This window comes from Furipterus horrens, unplaced genomic scaffold (genome assembly GCF_987537825.1).
Source record: "Furipterus horrens unplaced genomic scaffold, mFurHor1.1.pri manual_scaffold_5, whole genome shotgun sequence".
Classification (NCBI taxonomy): domain Eukaryota; kingdom Metazoa; phylum Chordata; class Mammalia; order Chiroptera; family Furipteridae; genus Furipterus; species Furipterus horrens.
In genome coordinates this window covers 59,399,287-59,421,779 of record NW_028327175.1, presented here as the reverse complement: position 1 = coordinate 59,421,779, position 22,493 = coordinate 59,399,287, and the positions used below count along the sequence as shown (strand labels likewise).

At 34.5% G+C, this 22,493-nt stretch overlaps 1 protein-coding gene across 1 annotated transcript in view; it reads right to left on the bottom strand.

Moving 5' to 3' along the window:
- ADGRV1 (adhesion G protein-coupled receptor V1) overlaps positions 1 to 22,493 on the bottom strand; it is a gene marked incomplete at its 5' end in the record, with an annotated part of 466,202 nt that overhangs the window by 371,563 nt on the left and 72,146 nt on the right. Inside the window, 9 exons of the mRNA XM_090278998.1 lie at positions 19 to 157; positions 262 to 340; positions 2,404 to 2,497; positions 8,760 to 8,923; positions 9,550 to 9,729; positions 10,359 to 10,458; positions 11,542 to 11,672; positions 18,561 to 18,770; positions 20,980 to 21,791. Coding sequence (XP_090135124.1) covers positions 19 to 157; positions 262 to 340; positions 2,404 to 2,497; positions 8,760 to 8,923; positions 9,550 to 9,729; positions 10,359 to 10,458; positions 11,542 to 11,672; positions 18,561 to 18,770; positions 20,980 to 21,791 — 1,909 coding nt within the window. The remainder of the gene's footprint in view (positions 1 to 18; positions 158 to 261; positions 341 to 2,403; positions 2,498 to 8,759; positions 8,924 to 9,549; positions 9,730 to 10,358; positions 10,459 to 11,541; positions 11,673 to 18,560; positions 18,771 to 20,979; positions 21,792 to 22,493) is intronic.

Below are 22,493 nucleotides of genomic sequence, written 5' to 3'. Positions count from 1 at the left end.
AATTCTCAAGGAATTCACCATTGGGGTAAAGCTGTAATCCAGCCCCAGTTGGGCTTCCAGATTCTGGGCATATACAAATAAGGAAACGTGGCCAAGAGCCCCTTTGCTCCTTTGGGCTACCAATGTTAAACGTCCTTGGTTTTCATTGATTTCAAACCTATAGAGAAAAGAATACATGCATTTTTCCTTATAAGCTTTTGTTCTGTAAATAGTACAGAGGCTGGCCCTCAGAAGAGGGCTCTCACAGGGCCTTGGGCTTACCTGCTCTGTTGCCATTCAATTATGCCTCGAGCACCATCGTTGGCATCAATCATAATTTGCGCAGTCAAGCCCTCTGAATCTGAAAAAAGACATACAAATACACTTTAACATAAATATAAATGATTTAAAAAGCACTATTTGATATAGAATTTTAAAATAATCTCTTTGAGACTATATTAATTCCTAATTTAGAAGTATAGGCAATATTATTCAAAAGATGTTTAAGAAATAAAAAAACATTTTGCTAACAAGAGCCACTGACTTACTGAAATTTAATCAACTAAGAAGAGTAGGAAATAAGTAACTGAGACTACAGTTTTATTTCTATTACTTTAATCCACTTCAAGAAAAAAGGAAAATGGGGACAGTTGGAATAGCAGAAAGAGCAAGAAAAGAGAAGGAAATGGGAAGAGAGAAGCAAGAAGTGTTGTAGAGAAAAATGTGGGTGAAGAAAGAGATAGAGACAGATACAAACAGAAGTTGACACAGGCGGGTAAGGTGAGGAAACAGTTAAGACAAATAGAGAAACTGTCATTGAAGTAAACCTCTCTTATCCCTTTTTATTTTGTATTCTGTCCACCCAATTCAGTCCTGAAATAGTAAATAACCCTGTTACAGTTTTTAAAAAATATTTTGTCCTTTACCTTTTAAATTTCACAGGCACTATGTTAACCTGGGGGACCTATGGCAGCTGACTAACTAGGGAAAATAGGGAGAATGTAATTCACTCTGAGTGAAGAGAATGCATTGTTGAACAAATAATATAAAATCAGAGTCTGTGCCCATCAGGCCAGAGGCTGCAAAGCCGAAGGTCCGCTCCACTATCCTAGTTGTGCACTTTGGGCATGTTACTTAGCTTCTCTTAGCCTCAGCTCCCTCATCTGTAAAATGAGGAGATAATAAGGAATAAGAGTACTAACAAACAAACCACTTGAAACAGGAACATCAGGAAGCACCCAACAGAAGTTATACTATTCAAATTGCCTTTAATATGAGATTGAAGGAAATATGAACTATTTCATGAATTTTCTTAGTGTGAATGAAAATTATCTTCTAATAATTACTTGATATAAACAGCCTAGTCATTGGAGTCATTTATTTCTTTTGCAAAAGAATTGAAATGTTTCAAACAATAGTATATTATAAACCGATTATTTCCTTTTGATATTTTCAATGTTGAGCCCAGAAGTGAACAAGAAACCCCTATTCCCAAAGCCACTGCTCTTGACCATGCCTCTCCTCCTTTAATCCAGATTAATTTCCCCTCTGCCCAGGGTACCTTCTAACCAAGGGATAGGAAGCAGGCTACCTCAGTGCTACTCACTACCACCACCTACAGGGCCATCACACCTACAAGTTCCAGACAAAATCTCCCAATATTAAGTGTCTAAACCATGACAGGAGTTTGTGTTTTTAAAATAAATAATCTACATAAATTTGTACTGAGGCTCAAGTTTTACCTTTCAGTCTGTAATGAATTAACTGAGTCTTTTCTAAAGAATGAAAAGGAAGAGATAAAAAGTCAAAAAAGAAACAAGAACACAACAAACATAAATAAAAGCTCTGTGTAACCTAAAAAAAAATAAAATCATCTGATAATTTAGAGATATAATGAAAATAGCAAATTAAATTTAAAAATAAAAAATGCCTTCCTAAGAATTAGTTCTATTTTAAGATACAAATTTGTTAATAAAATAGTTGTAAGATGTAAAAAGCATCACACAATAATCATTTGGTCAAAACCACAATACATGATAGTCTCTAATTTAAAATAAATCTAAAAGCAAAGTTATTTTCACACATAGCTTATATTTTCATCTTTATTGAATTTATTGGGGTGATACTGGTCAACAAAATTATACAGGTTTTAGGTGCACAATTTCACAAAACATCATCTGTACACTGTAATGTGCGTTCACCACCCCAAGTCTATTCTCCTTCCATCACATTTTACACTCCCTGTACCCTCCTCCACATCCCCTCCCCCCAATCCCCTGCCCCCTGCAATCACATTGCTGTCCCTCCACTCCCAACCCAGCTGATATTAACAAACATCACAATGATCACTTCTGACTAAAAAAAATAAAATAACTTTACTTTGTTTGCAGTAACTAAAAAGAAAGAAACAAAAAACCAACATACCTAGTCTAGGAGGAAATGAAGTTAAAGGAGCCATGATAAGTTCAACATAAGTTAAGTTCACAAGGAAATATTCTTCTAGTTCTGGTATATCATCCTGCAAAATTTACAGCCATTAAATTTCCTATAACTATGCTCTCAAAGTAATCACCTCTCACAAGCTATTTGTAAATAATCTTATAAATATAAATGCTCTAATGGTATACAGAAAATATAAAAATGATAACAGAGAAGAAAAGATTAACATGTAAAAAAAAAAACCCATGTCTTGGCAATGATTTTTTTTTAATTTGGTACCACAAGCAAAAACAACAAAAATAAACAAGTAGAACTACATCAAACTAAAAAGCTTCTGCACAGCAACAGAATCCATCAACAAAATGAAAAGGCAACCTGCAGGACAAAAAGAAAATTTGCAAATTGTATTTCTGATAAGGAGTTAATACCCAAATATATAAAGAACTCATAAGCTCAATACCAAAAATCAAACAATGTGACTAAAAATGCACAAAGGAACTGAATAAACATTTTTCCAAGGAAGATACACAATGGTCAACATGTACAGGAGAAAGTGCTCAACATCACTAATCATCATAGAAATGCAAATGAAAACCACGATAAGCTATCATCTTAAATCCATTACAATTGATATTGTCAAAAAGACATGAGGTAAGTGTTGGCAAGGAAGTGGAGAAAAGTGACCCTTGTGTGCTGTTGATGGGACTATAAATTGGTACAGCCATTATGAAAAACAATATGGAGGTTCCTCAAGAAATTTTTAAAACAAACATAATCCAGCAATTGCACACCTGGGTATGTATCCAAAGGGGAATAAAACAGGATTATCAGAGAGCTATATGCACCCCTTTGCTTATTATAGCATTGTTCACAATAGTCAAGATATGAAAACAATCTAAGTGTCTGTCAAAGACTTCATGGATGAAGAATATGAAACAAACACACACATGATGGAATTTTATACACCCATGAAAAAGTAAATCCTGCCATTTACAATAACATGGATCAACCTTAGGGTATTATGTTAAGTGAAATAAGCCAAACAGAAGAAGACAATACTGCACGGTATCACTTACATGTAGAATAAAAAATAAAAAATTTAAACTCATACTAACAGAATAGAAAACTGGTTGTCAAGGGGTTGACTGAGAGATTGGTAAGAGTACAAACTTAGCTATAAGATGAATAAGGTCTAAGGATCTAATATAAATCATGGTAACTATAGTTAATAACACCACCTGTATAATGGAATTTGTTAAGAGAGTAACAAAGAGGGTTTAAGGGAGCTGCAGGACAACATGAAATGTAATAATATTTGTATCATAGGGATACCAGAAGGAGAAGAAGAGGAGCAAGGGATAGAAAACCTGTTTGAAAAAGTAATGACAGAAAACTTCCCTAACTTTATGAGGGAACAAGTCATGCAAGTGCAGGAGGCACACAGGGTCCCAACCAAAATGAACCCAAAGAGGCCCACCCAAGACACACCATAATTAAAATGGTAAATTCAAAGACAAGAAGAGAATCTTAAAGGCAGCACAGGAGAAATAGCTAGTAACACAAAAGGGAGCTCTGATAAGGCTATCAGTTGATTACTCAACAGTAACATTACAAGCCAGAAGAGAATGGCAAGAAATAGTCCAAGTAATGAAAAAAAGAGGCCTGCAACCAAGACTACTCTACCCAGCAAGGCTTTCATTTAAAGTGGAAGACAAAATTAGGAGTCTCCCAGACCAAAAAAAGTATGGCTACAAGAATACCTCTCCACCAAACCAGCATTGCAAGAGATGCTAAACGGACTTATTTAAGAAGATGAAGAAAAAGAGAGAGGAGGGTGGAGTGAAAGGGTAGGGAACACAGGTACAAAGGGAAAAAATGGCAATGGATAAGTATCTATCAATAATAACCTTAAATGTAAATGGATTAAATGCTCCAATCAAAAGATATAGGGTAGCAAATGGATAAGAAAATATGACCCACATATATGCTGTGTACAGGAGACTCACCTCAGAACAAAAGGTCTATACAGACTGAAAGTGAAGGCATGGAAAAAAAAATTCCAAGCAAAGGAACATAAAATAAAAGCTGGGATAGCAATACTTATATCAGACAAAATAGAATTCAAAACAAAGGCCATAAAAAGAGACAAAGATGGACAATACATAATACTTAAGGGAATAACCCATCAAAAAGATATAACTCTTGTAAACATAGATGCACCCAACACAGGAGCACCCAAATATGTAAGGAAAATCTTAGAGGACTTCAAGAAAGATATCAACAGCAACACACTCATAGTAGGGAGATTTAACAACCCATTGACAATAATGGATAGATCTTCCAAGCAAAAAATCAACAACGATATTGTGGCACTGAACAACACTCTAGATCAGCGATTCTCAACCTGTGCGTTGTGACCCCTTTCGGGGTCAAACGACCCTTTCACAGGGGTTGCCTAAGACCATCGGAAAACACGTATATACATATTGTTTTTGTGATTAATCACTATGCTTTAGTTATGTTCAATTTGTAACAATGAAAATACATCCTGCATATAAGATATTTACATTACGATTCATAACAGTTGCAAAATTACAGTTATGAAGTAGCAACGAAAATAATTTTTGGTTGGGGGTCACCACAACATGAGGAACTGCATTAAAGGGTTGCGGCATTAGGAAGGTTGAGAACCACTGCTCTAGATCAAATGGACTTAAATGATATATATATAACCTTTCACCTCAAAGAAGCAAATTACACATTCTTTTCAAATGCACATGGAACATTTTCAAAGATAGATCACATGGTAGGACACAAAACCAGCCTCAACAAATTCAAAAAAACTGAAATCATATCAAGCACCTTCTCAGATCACAAAGGCATGAAACTAGAAATCAACCTCAAGGAAAAACTCAAAAATATTCAAATTCATGGAGAACGAATAACATGCTATTAAATAATGAATAGGCTAACAATCAGATCAGGAAAAAAGTAAAAACATTTCTGGAATCAAATAAAAATAAACACACAACAACCCAAAACCTATGGGACACAGTGAATGCAGTCGAGAGGGAAGTTCAAAGATAGAAAAATGTCAAATAAACAACCTAACCCTACATCTGCAAGAAGTTGAGGAACAACAACAAAGTCCAGAGCAAGTAGAAGAGAGAAAACAATCAAGAGCAGAGAAGAATTAAATGACATAGAGACTAAAAGAACAATTCAAAGGATCAATAAATCCAGGAGCTGGTTCTTTAAAAAGACAAACAAAATTGAGAAGCCTTCAACCAGACTCATCGAGAAAAAGAGAGAAGACCCAAATAAATAAAATCAAAACAAAAGAGAAGAAATTACAACAGATACCACAGAAATACAAAGGACTGTAAGAAATTACTACAAACAACTATATGCTATGAAATTTGACAACCTGGGGGAATGGACAAATTTCTAGAAACATATAATCTTCCAAAACTGAATCAAGAAGAAGCAGAAAGCCTGAACAGACTGAAAACAAGTGAAATTAAAGCAGTAATCAGAAAACTCCCAGCACACAAAAGCCCTGGACAAGACAGCTTCACAGGCGAATTTCACCAAACATTTAAGGAAGAGTTAATTCCTATCCCTCTCAAACTATACCAAAAAGTTCAAGAGAAGGGAGGACTCACAAACTCTTTTTATAAGGCCAGTATTATCCTAACTCCAAAACCAGGTAAAAACACAACAAAGAAAGAAAACTATAGGCCACTGTTGCTGATGAACACAGATGCTAAAATTGTCGACAAAATATTGGCAAACTGAATCCAGCAATACATTAAAAAGATCATACACCATGAGTAAGTGGGATTCATCTCAGGGATGCAAGGATAGTATAATATTCACAAATCAATAAACACCACTTACACAAAATGAAAGCCAAAAATTACATGATCATGAGAACAGATGCTGAAAAAGCATTTGATAAAGTACAACACCCATGTATGAAAAAATCCTCAGCAAATAGGAACAGAGGGAGCATACTTCAACATAATAAAGGCCATATATGAGAAACCTACAGTCAACATCATACTCAACAGGCAAAAACTAAAATCTTTCCCCTTGAAATCAGGAAAAAGACAAGGGTTGTCCACTTCCACCACTTTTATTCAACATAGTATTGGAAATTCTAGCCACAGTGATCAGACACGAAAAAGAAATAAAAGGCATCCAAATCTGAAAGGAGAAAGTAAAACTGTCATTATTTGCAGATGGCATTATAGTGCACGTAGAAAACCCTATAGGCTCCATAGGCTCCACCAAAAAACTATTCAACCTAATAAGTGAATTTGGAAAATTGCAGATTACAAAGTCAGTATTCAGAAATTGAAGGCATTTTTGAACACCAACAATGAAATATCAGAAACAGAAAATAGGGGGAAATCCCATTTACTATAGCAACAAAAAAAATAAAGTACCTAGGAATAAAATTAAACAAGGAGGTTAAAAACCTGTACTCAGAAAACTACAGAACACTGAAGAAAAAATTAAGGAAGATACAAATAAATGGAAGCATATACCATGTTAAATGTTTCCATCTTTTTAATGACAAAATAATAACTACTTTGGAAATTGTCATAATGATTAAAAATAGTGTTTGTGGAGTACCTGGCCCACTGAGGGTGTCCTTTAAAAGTGATAGCTATTTGTTACACTATTGCTATTAAACACTAGCCATGTAAAAGCAATGAAAATAAGACAAGTGCTCAAGAGGACTACTTACCAGTAGTGACCAGACAGGTAACAATATTTACATAGAAACTTAATGTGTATACATGTATATATAATATCAGTACGTACATACCAATGTACACTTCTCTCTTCATTTTATTAAATGGAAATGTATTTCCACATGAAAAAATAAGAAAATGAAGGTGAGAGTGTCTAAACTATCTTATGTATTGATGTAAAAGGAACTGTCCCACACCTATCCCTACAATTTCCTACCCCCATGCAACAGCTTTCCCCTCACCATTCCCACCTGGCCTGTTTCTGTATACAGGCCTGTAAACTCTTACTCTTATACTCAAAGAATAGAAAGAACTTCAAAGACCTGGGGAGAAAAAAAATAAAGAAACTGGAAACCCTGTGTTCATAAAACTAGACTCTAAAAAAGAGAAGGGTAGCTATACTTTTTCTGCTTTAAAAACCAACATAGCAAGCCCTGGCTGCTGTGGCTCAGTGGATTGAGCATCAGCCTGCGAGCCAACTGTCGCTAGTTCGATTCCCAGTGAGGGCACATGACTAGGTTGCACATCAGGTCCCCAGTTAGGGGCACAAGTGAGAGGCAACCGCACAGTGATGTTTCTCTCCCTCTCTTTCTCTTTTCCCCACTCTCTACAAATAAATAAATAAATAAACAAATTAATTAATTAATTTAAAAAAAAACTAACATAGCTGAGGGACAGTCTATTGATTTATATTCAGTTACATTAATAGATATTTGAAATAAGACTTACCTTAGAGTTCTATAAAATCTTGTGGTGTATGTCACATACTGACATAATATTACCTTTTATCTTATGACTTTAGAGCTCTCATACTATCAGATTAGGTCACAGTGCCATGGTAATCAACAAAATAAGAGTTACTTCAGATGGTAGATGGTTTACACTATTTATCATTTTGTAAAAGTAAAAAGCCACTGAGGAACTAAAATCCTTTTATAAACAGAGCCTCCAAAATACATAGTAATGGAAAAATATTTTTCTAAAGCAACAGTCTTTCTCTGTCTCTCTCTCCCTTCCAGCATCCCCATGCATACCATCCCCTATCCTCTTCATGTGTCCTATTTTCGTAAACCTCTTGTAAATGTATTTAGGTAACTGAAACACTAAGACCCAAAACAACATAAGATTTCACAATATGAAAAATCATTGAAAACACAGTTTCAGTCACCAACAATCACTTTCAGTTGGACCATAATCACATTTTATGTCATCAGCCTCGCATGAGTCTCTCAGTACTTCTAATTTAACCAGTCTTAACAGCTAAGATGCTGACCTAACTGGATTTGCTGGGACAATTAATCCCTTGGAGTAATCAAAATGCTCGTTTAGAATCTCTTAGGCCAATGCTATCCTAATGGGCACGGCCCTAAGGAAATTATCTTTATCACAAGATGTTTCTATAATAAAATACACAAGAGCAGATGAGCCTATCTAGACAACAACAGAAAACACTGTGTAGTTTTTTAAAAATCACAAAAATAGATAAGCTGATATAGGCACATCAGCATATTCTATCAGTTTCTACTTTCTATGTGGTTATTCAGGTTTAATACAGTAATACAAAATAAAGAGTTTTACCTCAAGTATAGTTATGTTGATGGCTGCTGCTGTTATCCCTTCTTCTAAAATCAGAAAGCCAACTACTGGGACAAAGTCAACATCTGGCTCAGCTAAGTTTCCTTCCGTTTGGTTCTTTAGACTCAACACTCCAGGAACTGTAGTATATGTGACATTAATGGCTCCTAATTGAATTGGATTGGAAAAGATTTTATAATTAAACTTCTAAAATAGAGTCTCATTGGGAAATCTTTGGCTTTCCTAAAAGCACCTGCAATAGCTTATACAATTAGCCCCAATTCCTCACCCCCTGCCACATCCTTGATTCACCATGTAATGGCTCAGTGACGTCCCACTGTGGACAGGCATACTGCCCTGCCTCTAGAGTTTGAGTTTGGCTGTGTGACTTGTTTTGGCTGGTGGTAAAAGTGATGATGTGCTAGTTCTGAGCTTAAACCTCAAGGGGCTCAGCATGTTTTTGCCTGCTTTCTTGTACCCCTCCTGGTCCCAAGAGAAGAATGAGAGACATACGGAGTAGAGCCAACCTAAGCCCAGCCCAAGTTAGCAGACCCACAGCCAACATGATTATTTTATGATACCAAGGCTTTATGACTATTTGTTACATAGCATTTTGTGACAATATAAAATTCCTTTAATCTTTCAAAAATAAAGAAGTTACAGTCCTATATTAAATTAATAGACATTAATGCTTTTCCTGTCCCTGATTTATTTCAGCAATGGCTTTCATCCAAACAAGTAGGGTATTTAAAGCACCTACCAGGAAACCCATTCATTCTAGAGCAACACAAACCTAGAGATCCGAATTCTCTGTTGATGAAAAGCTGAATTGTTATGTTAGCCTCTTGTACCAGAACAAATCTTGATGAAAGAGCAAAATTTACAACTCCATGTGGTTCATCACTGGCTTCCACAGTCAGGACAGCTGCATACCCTTGAGCATCAAGCAGAGCAATTCCTGCTGGTGGAACTCCTAAAAATATCAGGGACCACAGAACTCTGACTGATTTGGTTGGCATTAACTTCTAAATACTTAAAATATAACCGCACTCTTTGAAACATTAAAGTAGGTAGAAAGTGTTCTATTTTGTTCATTTCTCTAACAGAAATCTTCAGGTTGAAAACAGAATCTACACTTTAATTTTCTTTTTCTAGATAGCAAATTATAAAGTTTTTCACTTGACATATTTTGTCGTTATTTACTATACTGGTTATCTGAATTATAGAAATTGAGTAGAAACTGAGGAAAGTACCCATATAGTTTGCTCCAAATGAGTGAATTTGAAATATCCATATAAAAGGATTAAATCCAAATTAGTTTGCTAGCATAAAATTAATTTTAAAAAATGTTTCTTTGGAAAGCTTTTTAATCCATAAGAAAATATTTAGCAAAAATTTTAGAGGTTGTTCCTGAGTTCATAAAGATAATTTATTCCCATTCTGAGATGATGTTTTTGGATTTTACATTTTTAGTAAGAGAAGCTGTGTAAATAACATTTTTAATTGGTGTGCATCTAATTGTTAAGTATACAGACAGCAACTATTACTTTTTCTGAAAAGAGTAATATACCAGTATAAATGTTAAACTGAATTCTGAATTACCTTGTGTCCTGACATTGTACAGAATGACTTGGTAAACTTCTTTCTCCTCAGGAATGTTGTCATCCAATAAATGTACATGTATTGTTTTATTCAATGACCCCTGTGCCAAACAGAAAGAAATTTATTCCTGTACTTGTCCCTAAACACGAAATACCTTCTATTTTTATTGGCCTTAAAAATTGTGCATCCAAACACATTTTTATGTAAACACCATGTTCTGTGGTTTAAAAACTATATTAAATAGAAGTCATTCACTAATGAGAAACCAGGCTTAAGAGTCTTAGGAAGTAATTGTAGAGGATCTCAAATGCTGAACTGGTCAATGCAGATATTATCCATTGAGCAATGTAGTGCTATTGACAATTTCAGACAAACTAATTTAGTTGGGGAGATTCTCTGGCAGGGGTAAACAGGAAAAAACTAAGACATGGAAAATACCAGAGCTTCAGGGAGACCAGTACTCAAAGACAAAGGCTCTAGGCTCTTGGCTTAATATGAGACAGTGGAAAGAAAAAGAAAAAGAATTAAACACATTATCAAACAAGAATTCGCCAAGCCAATGTGAAGAAGAGAGGAAGACGACAGTTACAATAAAGTGCTGCCAATTTTCTAAGAAGTGATTTTATGATTATTTCTCAACAATCACCTTTTTCCAAGTATCGGAATCTCTAAATGGCACCTCAAAAAAATATTTCTAGTACTATCCTCATGCAATACTTTGTCAACAGGACATAAAAAGATATTTGTTTTTTGAGCTATGTTTGCTATTGCCATGCACTTGAAGTTCCAAGACAGTGAGGAGAAAGAAAAGAGAGACGAGTACTATCATCATCTTCAGAATGACACAGTTGACAGCAATGGGAGGCCCAGACAGTAGCAAGAGAACTCAGTTCAAAAGCAAAGTTGACTAGGTGCCATGGCTAGCGGCTGTCTAGCAAAAACAAAGTTGACATCTTCCGTTTCTTCAAAGGAGATCTACCAAGCACATGTGAAAAAAAATCCATTCCTTAAGTCTCAGAAATTCTTTAGTCAAGTAATGTTCCTCCTTTAAGGTTCCAAGGAAGTAACCCTCCTATCAGCGTCCATTAATCTTTGCATTACATAATCAGAGTTTTCCCATTTTTCTCAAAATGCACTGTTTTCTTCTATATATGTTTGGTAAAGTTCTTCTTGGTGGTCTTACCTCAGGAAAGAAGAGTTGGCCAGTCAAGTTAGCAAAACTGAGTTCTAGATTTTGCCCAATAATTTTCCAGTTAACAGTAACATTTCCTCGACCAGGGGGTGTTCTTATCACATGGAATTGTAAAATTTCTCCTGCAAGTGAAATGTACAGATTGATAAATACTTAATGGAAAATGAATTTAACATTTGAACTCAGCAAAACCCAAATGCCAAACATGCAACTATTACAGCACCTTTTCCAGAACATTATAAAACAGTTCCGTTTTGAATTTTCTAGAAGCTTTATACATGCTTATTGTTTATTAACACAGAGATCTCACTTCTAAATACTTCTATTTAGTAGAACTTCAGGAAGTTCAATATGTAAAAGTTACAAAAGCACATGCTATAATGGGAAACACAAACTTTCATACACTCCAAAACATGCACCAGAACATAAATGTTCTATAAATTAAAGAAAGTAATAAAGTCCTCATGGTCAAAACTAACAATAGCACAAGTAAATTTTCCTTCGCTTTTCAAAAGGACACAATTCCTTACACTGATATGCAATGTGATTTTACACAATGCATGCATAAAAATGCTTGCAAATACCTGAAAATCACATTTCTTTAAGTTGTAACTTACATATACCATCAATGATTATGTTTTATAAAAAGAAATACAAAGGAAAGGTGTCAAATCTGTACATCCATCTCTGTAACTTCACCAAAGTTACAGTTATCCTTCCTGGGTAATTGAGGTATTTTACATACTTTCCATTCCTAGCTTTCTCTTCATATAATATGTTGTAAAATTGAATAAAATCATTATAGTCATTTCTTTCAAACTGCTAAAAGTAAAATGTAAGCTCCTATAGAGTACTGCTGACAGCCATGTGGTTTGCTGAAAGTATGCTCAATTCGAAAGCCTTGCATGATGAGAACAGAAGATAAGGTATAATAATGAACCACAATATTAAAAAATAAAAATGAAATGATCTTTAAAAGGCTTTAAGAGGACATATCCTTATTCAAATTTTATAGCATAGAAATAGAGTTGAAATTCATGCTTACTCATTAAAAATACAGTTTTACTTAGTTATCCAAATAAACACATCTGACAGTTTTTAATTGAGCAGAGGAGAAATGAAACAATAAAATGTAAACACCCTTTTATATATTTTAAAACTGCCACTGTTTTTAAATTTCTGAAGATAAAACAAATATTACTAATAAAAAGTTTTCTTAAATTAAAATATCATGGATTAATTAATTAATTTTGAAATTATCTTAATTTCAATTAGTAAAAAAAACAAAATTAAATTTTCATACTAAATTTAAGGACATTTATTTTTAAGACAATGAATTATTTTGAGAGAGTTGAGAATATAAGAAGGCAAAAATATCAGAAAGACTTCTAAATAAGATTTCCTCAAACACTTGAATGTTCAATGTATAATTTTTTAAGTGTTTCAATACAAAAAAATTAGTTACCATTCCATTAGTAGACTATATCTTGCTTTTTATTTTAAAACATTTAGATTAACAAAAGGTTAGGATATAACTGAAAGACTCTGCACAACTGTTCATAATTGTCAACATACTATTTAAAATTTCTATACTTGTATAGCTCATATGAACAAATATAGGTACTACTATAAAACCCTGGAGTCACTATTGTGCATCAGGCAGAATTTCTCTTAGAGGGTTTGTATTGAAAAAAAGGGCTTAATTACTGAAAGAATAGACAGAGTCCTGGAGTCATAAAGCTGTTTTCACCTACAGTGTTGTCCGGTGACAGAAAAAAAAAAGGTTTATAGAGTCACAATTTTCAAAATTTTTTAAAATCACACAACCTACTAATAAAACTAAGTCATACTTCAAACACAAAATTATGGAAGCTTGACCAGTGCTAAAAATACAATAAAATGCAAGTGACAAGAGAACAAAATATAGGTCAATAAAGACCCATATTGAATGGGACTCCATCATCACAACACTTTTTAAAATAAGGGTTACAAGATTATACAGAGATTTAGACATAAATAAACCATTATAATGTAAAATTAAAAATAAAATGCAAAGAAGAGAAAAAAGTAAAATCCTCCTATAAATTGTAAACTATGTAAACATGTAAAATACTCAAAGTCTAATACCACTTAATATCACCTTTGAAAATTTAACAAATTACCATATAAGAAACTGGTAAGAAAATATTGCAAGAAACACAATTTCAAGGATGATACACACACACACACACATAAATAAAATTTAAACAAAATATTCCTTGAACACAGAATCTTGTACGCCCTCTGCAAACTATGTCAACAGCATGGACAGTGTAAAATTTTTATGAATAATCAGAATGAAGTTATCAGGTCCATTTCAAATGTCTCCTCGGTAATACTACTAGAAAGTTAACTCCTACCTAGATGAAAAGTCAAAGAACAGTTTTTAGAAAAGAAAAAACTTAAAAACTAGTGCTTAGTCCTACACAACGGGAAGGAAGAAAGACAGGTCCAAGAGGGGCAGGTAAATTTTTTTGATAACAAACATTTTACCAGGTACTACATTGTCTTGTAGGTTTTGTCCAGGATGAAGGACTAAGAGGAGCCCTCATCTAACAAAGAATCTGATTCCATTCCTGGAAAAGCATCCTGATAAAAATCTACAGAGTCCACCAAAAGTTGATGATACTCTAAAGCAGATATATTATACAGAGTCTAGGCCTAGCCCAATACAGATAAGGAATAGCAATATAAATACTTTTTAACAATCTTGAGTGTCTTGTACACTCGTTACCAAAACAAACAAGAATTCTTTTTACAAAAGCAGACAAGTATCAGCTATATATGTAAAAATAATAGAAAACTAAAATAATAGAGAACATACTGATATTTTAATAGATATATGTACACACTGTAAATACATATACCATCTAAAGTGACTGCCTTCTATAATAGAAAATTATTTAAAACAATATAGGAATATGAATAACATGAAACACAAACTGTCAGTACGAACAGTCAAAAAAAAGTTGAATGTTTTAATACAGTTGGCCCTCCATATCCATGGGTTCTGTATGCACAAATTCAACCAACCCCAGATCAAAAATAGGTGGGGAAAAAAAAGTTACATGATTCTGCTGGCCTAGAATCGTCCAAAAAAAGTTGTCACATGTACGTTTTCTTGTTTTTATTGCCTAACCAATACAATGTAACAACTATTTACATTGTATTAGGAATTATAAGTAACGTAGATAAATTTAAGTATAAACGAGGAGGTGCATAAATTATATGCAAATACACCACTTTTTATAAGAGACTTGAGCATCATGAATTTTGGAATCCTCAGGAGTCCTCCAAACAACCCCCATGGATACTGAGAGGCAACTATATAGGTGTTCTATATTATTAAGAATCACATTCTTGTTCAAATAATTGCCAGAAAGGATTCATGCTGTCTCTGAGAAAAGGAAAATTCTTAAATCCATTGAACATGACATGAGATTATAATGCGGCTAAATTGGGTGATTGAGTGAAACAGCTCAGTGAAACTGTATAAAGAGAACATTTATACAGTTTGCAACCACAGTAAAAAAAAAAAATCTATTATCCCATATTTCTAAATTATTCCCATTACATTTGAAAGAAAGTAATATTTACCACCAGACATTCGTTCAATTGCTTTAAGACAAAAATGTAGAAAAAAATTCTGCGGAATTCAATTCATTGTTAAATACTAAAGCAATTCCTCCCCATGTACTGAAAATGCATTCTAAAGCCAGAAGTTCAACATAGGACTGAAATATAATCATATAAATGAAACTACAATGAAAGGCCAAAAGCAATGTTAGCATTGTTAAAATCCTGCATGGCTTTTTTTTTTTTAATATCCCATTTCTTATCAGTTTTCTTTGAAGAATCACCATGAAGTTTTCATTAATTCAATCTGGCAAACTTACGCTTGACACACTTTTGTCTTTGCAATTTCACAGCAATATAAAGAATACATACTCAAAATAATAAATTCTTTAAGTACATATAATGTTTTTGAAAAAGAAAATTAATTTAGGTTCTAGGATAAAGTTTAGGAATAAAGGAAAAGAAAATAAGTTTTAAAAAAATAGAAACTCCTCTCAATTTCTGTTTAGAAAATATAAACTACCTAGGGAGCATTCCTGTAAGCTAATAAGTGATTCAGTATTTTAAGTTCTGTACCAAGCTCATGCTCATCGACTGATATGCTATAGCAGAGTTTTAACCAGTAACACATTTGGACCATTTGTTTTAATTACCAATCCCCCTTTTCTCTTTGCAGACAGTTTGCTGTTGGGAGCTAAAGAAACCACAATCCAATTTTCAGATTAGGTTTATCCAGGTGAAACACAGCAGCAGCCGGTGTCTACGAGATGATGCGATGCCCGCGGGCGAGCCTAGGCTTCTGGAGAGCCCTCCAAGCCACCCACCGCCATTGCCACCTGGACTCAGAAGATGCACCTTCATGCCACCAGCAGCTTTACAGTTAAAATACCTTTTAAGTGATAGAGGGCATCCAAGTTCTTCAGTATTCTGAACAAAAAACTCTATAATATTATTGGAATTCGTATACCTAGTCTAGCTCTAAGTTTTCTCTTAAATCTAACCCTTCCTGGTCATTGATCTTATTTATGCCCTCCATGCCACCAACACTTTTATTGTCGTCTTCCACATTATTTTCTCTCCTATATTTCTTCAACAAAACACAGACAAATCCAAAATACTCTTCTTTAATCCATTTTCTCCCATTTTTATCCTTTGCTGGCTCTCATGGCCAATAAGCAGACTACTTCTGAGGGCAGAGCTTCTCAAACATAACGCAGTGAAGAACAAGGGGTTTTTGTTTGTTTCTTTTCTTTTTTTTTTGTCCTGATCTATCTATTAAAGACTAACATTTTTGTAAAATACAATAAATTGAATGACTAGATTAGTTACATTGGAAAAAGAACACGATATAGATATTGCTTTTGGACATCACAACAAAATGAAGTTTTACGTAAGTTTCTAGAAAAGGTTATTTCAATTTCTTAACTCATCTGTGGACAGGCGCTGGTTTGAGCCCCACACTGGAGAAGCACTGCCTGAGGCCTCCACATCCTTTTATCATCCTCACATATCAGCTTCCCACCCCACATTATCCTTTAAAACTCCACAGCTACTACCATTTACTCTAACACATTTGGGAATCTAATCTCACTTGCTGCACCTGTTAGTATGAGACGTACTGATTACTTCTTCTGATAACTAATGAGAACACACTCTTGGTCTCTTCCAATCTCTTTGGCAGAACCTTCTCTCTCTCCTCTCAGATCTTTTTTCCTCTCCTAGCACCTTAGCCTGATATTTCAAGTCTTTATCCTTGACAATGTGCTTTTTCTTTCACTATCCACAAAGATTTTATTAATTTTTATGAGTTCAACTATTACCTCTAAATATCCATTACAAATTTCCATTTGTAACCTAGATAGAGGCAGGTTCTCTCCTCAGTTTCCTTCTCTCACATAGACATGTTTACCCAAATTTGTTATTCTTCCAACTCAAATCACTTGAAATATTTACCCAAAGTTCCTATATTGTCAAGTCTGCAGCAGATTTAAGTCCAAGCAAAACAAATCTTCTTTTCATAAACTGCCCTATAGCATGGACTCTGGACTGAGATAGCATGGGGTTTAAGCTCCACCATGAAGAACCATACTATTTGGTCTTTCTAAAATTCAGTTTCTTTATGTGAAAATCTAAGATGTACTATTAGATCTATTTCATAGGACTGTTGTTAAGATTAAGTGAAATAATGGATGTAAAATGTCTGGCACAAAGAAGACACTCAATAAATATTATTATTACTATTGTCATTATTAAGATTAACTTCTCCTCCAGTGACTTTCTGCTTAGATTATGCTACAAACAATTTTTTGATAATCTGTCTTTAGACTGAGCTTATGGCCACTTGTTGGTCACTTTCAATCACTACTGCTCTGACAACAGGAGATTCTAGACCACTAATAAAAGAAGAAGAGTGTTGGGAAATGGCTAAGACATTTGCAATGGTAAGTTAGGTGTACAGTGACATAAAATGCATTTCGTTTCCAGCACAGCAACTAACTAGTTGTATGACCTTGCCAAGTCACTTTATCACTGTGTCTCAGTTTTCTCATCTGTAAAGTAGAAGTCCAAATGCATGATCAATACCATTTCCATTTCTTATTTTTTTTAGTTACAACTTTTTATTTCTAAATCTGAACTATAGTGAAACACAGGCTATACCGGTTTTATCACAAACATGCGTATTCAAAGACAAAAACACTATAATCCTTAAACAAAATAATAGCCTATACAGGGTGGGGCAAAAGTAGGTTTACAGTTGATAATATGAAAAATAATACAATAATAATAATACAAGAATAAACTCTGTTTTGAGTACTCACAACTGTAAACCTACTTTTGCCCCACCCTGTAAATGCAACACCTCACTTATAATTTAAAATATTGAGAATTTTTAAAAAATTGTTTAAGGAAAAGAATTGACATTTTTATAATTTTTTCCAGTTTGGCACTGTACACAAACCCCTATCACTGTTGAGCAGAGAGCCAATGTTTCACTGTTTAATATGTGCAGCTACCACTGAACACAGATACACTTGCCAAGAACTATGTTAAAGAGTTTACATTAATTAGTTCACTTAAGTCTCACAAAGAAGCCTATGAAGTAACTGATATTTGCCATCATTTAACAGATGAGAAAGCTGAGCATCCAGGTCTGGACTAACTTCCTTAAAATCATACCCGTGTGGAGTGGTAAGCTAGAACACAATACCAATCCACAAGGCTCATAAATTTGGTATAACAGTATAGCCCTCCCCCGAATAAGTTCCATGCATATTAGCATACAAAGCCCTATCAAATAATGAAAGGATAAAAAGATCAGAAACTTTAAAAGACTAAACAAAAAATGGCATTCATGGAAAAGAGAACGAATGTGCTCAACAAAAAAAGGAACCCACCTTCACGACCTATGACAGACCTGGAAGTTGTCTGGAAGCTAACAATTCCCGCCACATTGTCATTGGCCAAAATGTTCACTCGAACAGTGTCAGAGCTGGGCAAAATTCTACTTCCACCTTCAGTGTACACCAAGCTAATTATTATGCTCTCATCATCTTCTGGCTCTGAATCATCCAAAATGATTAAAATGGCTATCTTTTTGGTTTCACCTAGGAAAAAAAATTAATGGAATAGAAAGCAAAATAAAAAATAACCAACATCACAAAGAATTCACAAAGACTCAAAATTACTTTGAGATTAAAAAGTAAAAATACGTAAGTGAATAATAGTTCAACATCATGAGCAATATTAGTGCCACTATAAGCAAATGTTGTGTGTTAATTTATATCCTCTGACATAGAAAACACTGTAAAGTTTTGTTGGTATGGACATATTGTGGAGAAGGACATTCTGAATCATGGAAACTTAAAGGGCAGAATTTCAAAGAACCATGGTTTTATTCTTGGTCTTTAGCCTAGGACACTGGTCTAACTAGGGAAAAAGCTTCTACAGCATCTTCTGTTTAGAAACAGCTCCCTCTAGGAGAATGGAACCTCATTCTCACTCTGGGGTTACTGTGAATAATTTCCATCAGGTACTCAAGCCAATACCTTACTGTAAGGTAACAGGGAATGGTGGTCAAAGTGGGAAACAGCAAATTCTGAGCAAACCAGCCAGATGAGATGAGTCTTTGGGTTAGTAGATGAGATGACAGCCTCAAATATCAGTTAATAGGATGTAGGACAATGAAACAAGGAGGCACAAGAGAAATTCACAGGATGAGTGAGAGTGACAAGGGCCAATCAATCTACTTTGCAATTTGGTCCAGGACCCCAGGAGTACATAGGACACCTACCACCGAACACCCCTAAACACAACAATGCTTTGCTCTTCAGCAGTGATGTCTCCTGTTTAATTCTTTGCTACTTCTGTAAAGAGGATGAAAGGGTGAGAAGAGAAAAGGCAGGGAAATGGAGAAAGGGGATATGAATGCATGTTCCCTCTCTCGTGACCCTAGTGTATCTCCTCAATTCAGAGTCTAAACTGCCTCAAAAGACTTACATTATTTAAGAATCTAGGTTAGCTATATAGTCCATTTATGTGATGCTAAACTTACAATTCAAAGTAATACTAATTTGTATAATGCTACTACTTTATGTGCTAACTTGGTGGTAACTAAAGTCTCTGGAAAATCTAACTTTAAATTTTCACACTCCCTCTTCATTAAATTTTCTTTTCTTTTTTTTTTTTAAAGAGGAAAGTTACCAATTACCAACCAGTGTCCCTCACTCCATCAGGTATGTTATATTTCATTATTACCAAAGTCACTGATTTACTAAAAATAACCATTATAGAAATGCTTTATACTATTTTAAAATTTTACTCTAAAACATATGCTGATTAGGTGTTTCCAAAAGTATATGATATATGCATCATGACCCCTAACTACTGTTTGCAGAAAAAGTTTATGCAAAAAGTTAAACAACAAAAGGTGTAATGAACTGCTCTAAGATATGTTATTGTGAATGTTGATTTCCTTGATTCTTCTGTATATAGTGAGGTTTTTATGAGTATACACCACTTTTTCAATCAGAAAGATACTATGGTAAAAAGCTGTATGGAATCGATAATTGCCCAAATCATGTTTTAAACAATGATCTCAGTAAAAACTTTTCCCCATGGAAGAAAACTATTTTAAACATATGAACTTTACAAATTTTTAAATATTAGATGATTCAACCAGCCTTGAAGAAGAATCAGTGGATCTGGCCCTAAGTCTAATTTATTGGCTAAGTTACCTATAATTATATTGTTCATGAAAATTTACAATAGCTATCTAAGTTTAAGAACAATATCAAATTGACCTGTCACTCAGCCTAATTATAACTAAAGTCACCAAACTTCATACTGTTTATACTTATAATTACTTTCATTGAAGATTTATCCAAATTTGCCTAATACATATTAAAAAGCTTCTCAGTTAATACTCATTTTCAGCTACCTATTGGTATTCTTCTTAGCCCCATGTTTGATAGATGCATGTCTCATTCTTGTAATTTCCTTTACAAGATAAGAGCTTTCCTTAAACTTATCTTTCTGTTTACTTAAAGGCACTCCTATCACTTATAAAGGTATAAAATCCACACATCCTCTGAAACCCTTCTTTAATAAGCTAGAAGGATCCATATGTGGGGCCATATCAACCTGCATGTCATGTCAACCATTAACTAACTTCTATTTTTTTCAAAATCATACTGCACTTTTATATATCAGCAAGAATGCATGCAGTAAATAAGCACTCTTATAAACATTATCATAAAAATTGAACAGAACGACTTTACCAAGATGAACAAAAATTGTTTTAGAAACATCACTCACCTTCAGCAAAAGTCAGAACGTCTCCAGCACCTAAAAAATCTAAACCTTCAGTAGCGGTTCCACCAACGACACGCCATTCGACTGTCACCTGACCTAAGCTGCCCACTGTCCTGTGGATCATCAGCTCCACTGTGCTTTGGGGCTGCTCCTGAACTTCAACATACAAGCCATCTTCTGAGGTGTTGGGACTAATACTGTACATCACAAACACTCCAAAGGCATCACCATTTAATGCTATGACAACTGTAGAAGTATTTGGCTGTCCTATGGTTGGCTGGTTTTCAGGACTGGCTGTGATGTTCATGAGGTGAACTTCAAGGAGAGAAATTAGGAAACTCTCATCCATCTCTGGGAGATCATCCACAAGAATGCAAACTGAGAGATTTGCAAATTCATCACCTTCCCGCATTATGGCCCATTGCCTCGTGACAGGCTCATAGTCACTACCAGCCACAGCCTGACCACTAAAAAGAGACGCTACCCTGGTCATGTTTTTCCTGTAGGTCCAGAAGTCTGAGTGGTTAACAGCTGGACTGATCCACGATGTTATCCAGAAACAGTGAGGGCCCTCAGAGGCACTGAAAAATGAAAATGCTGAGCATGCATGTTCTTTGAGGCACAAAGTGGCACAAGTATAGTGGGGATCTCCCACTGCAGAGACATTCACCCGAGTTCTCCAAAGCGGGCCAGGCACCCCCTGAATTGGCGATTCATAGTAGGACAGTAAATCTTGACCTTCCTCAACTGCAAGAGCCACTACATCAATGTCGGAAGTACTGTAGACCAACAAGAGCTGACCAAAGAGCCCTCCGCTAAAATGTGGAGGGACAATTAAAAGACAAGTTAAGCACTCAAAGCAATCTGTGGATTATTTATAGAGAAGACAAATACTAATTGCAGTTTTCATGTTTTAAGTATGAAACATACTTGTACAAACACAATCGTGTTTATTACCTTTGTCTTTCAATGTTTTATTTTTGCATGTAAGAAAACCTTGCTAGTTTTTGATAATACAATACTTTTCTTTTTACCAAGATATGAAAATACCTCGCAAGGTATGCAAATCATAACCATTTTAAAATTATCAAATAGAAATAGAAAACTAATTTTCATTACTAGGTTTCACTGAAACAAAGTAACAATGATAACAGCATGAGTACATTTTGAGGAAATATAATATCTGCCATAAGGTCCCCAAAGCCCATATTTTCTGTTTCTAAAGGAATTCAGTGAACTCTATGCTGCCTTACAAAAGAAATGTAGAAAAAACAGAACCTGAAAATTACCATCTTAGCATACGAATGTTCTTTAATTTACAAGCTAATTCTATTTAAATTCTAACTCCAACAGGTTATAGATTAAAGCAACAAATTTCTGAAATTAAGAAGCCCAATGATGTATAATCCATTTCACTAATAATAGGTATGATAAATACAATGAGCTCTTTGTATTAATAGGCATAAATCATTCAACAAATTATAATAATTTACATTATATAAAAATCATCAAACCTA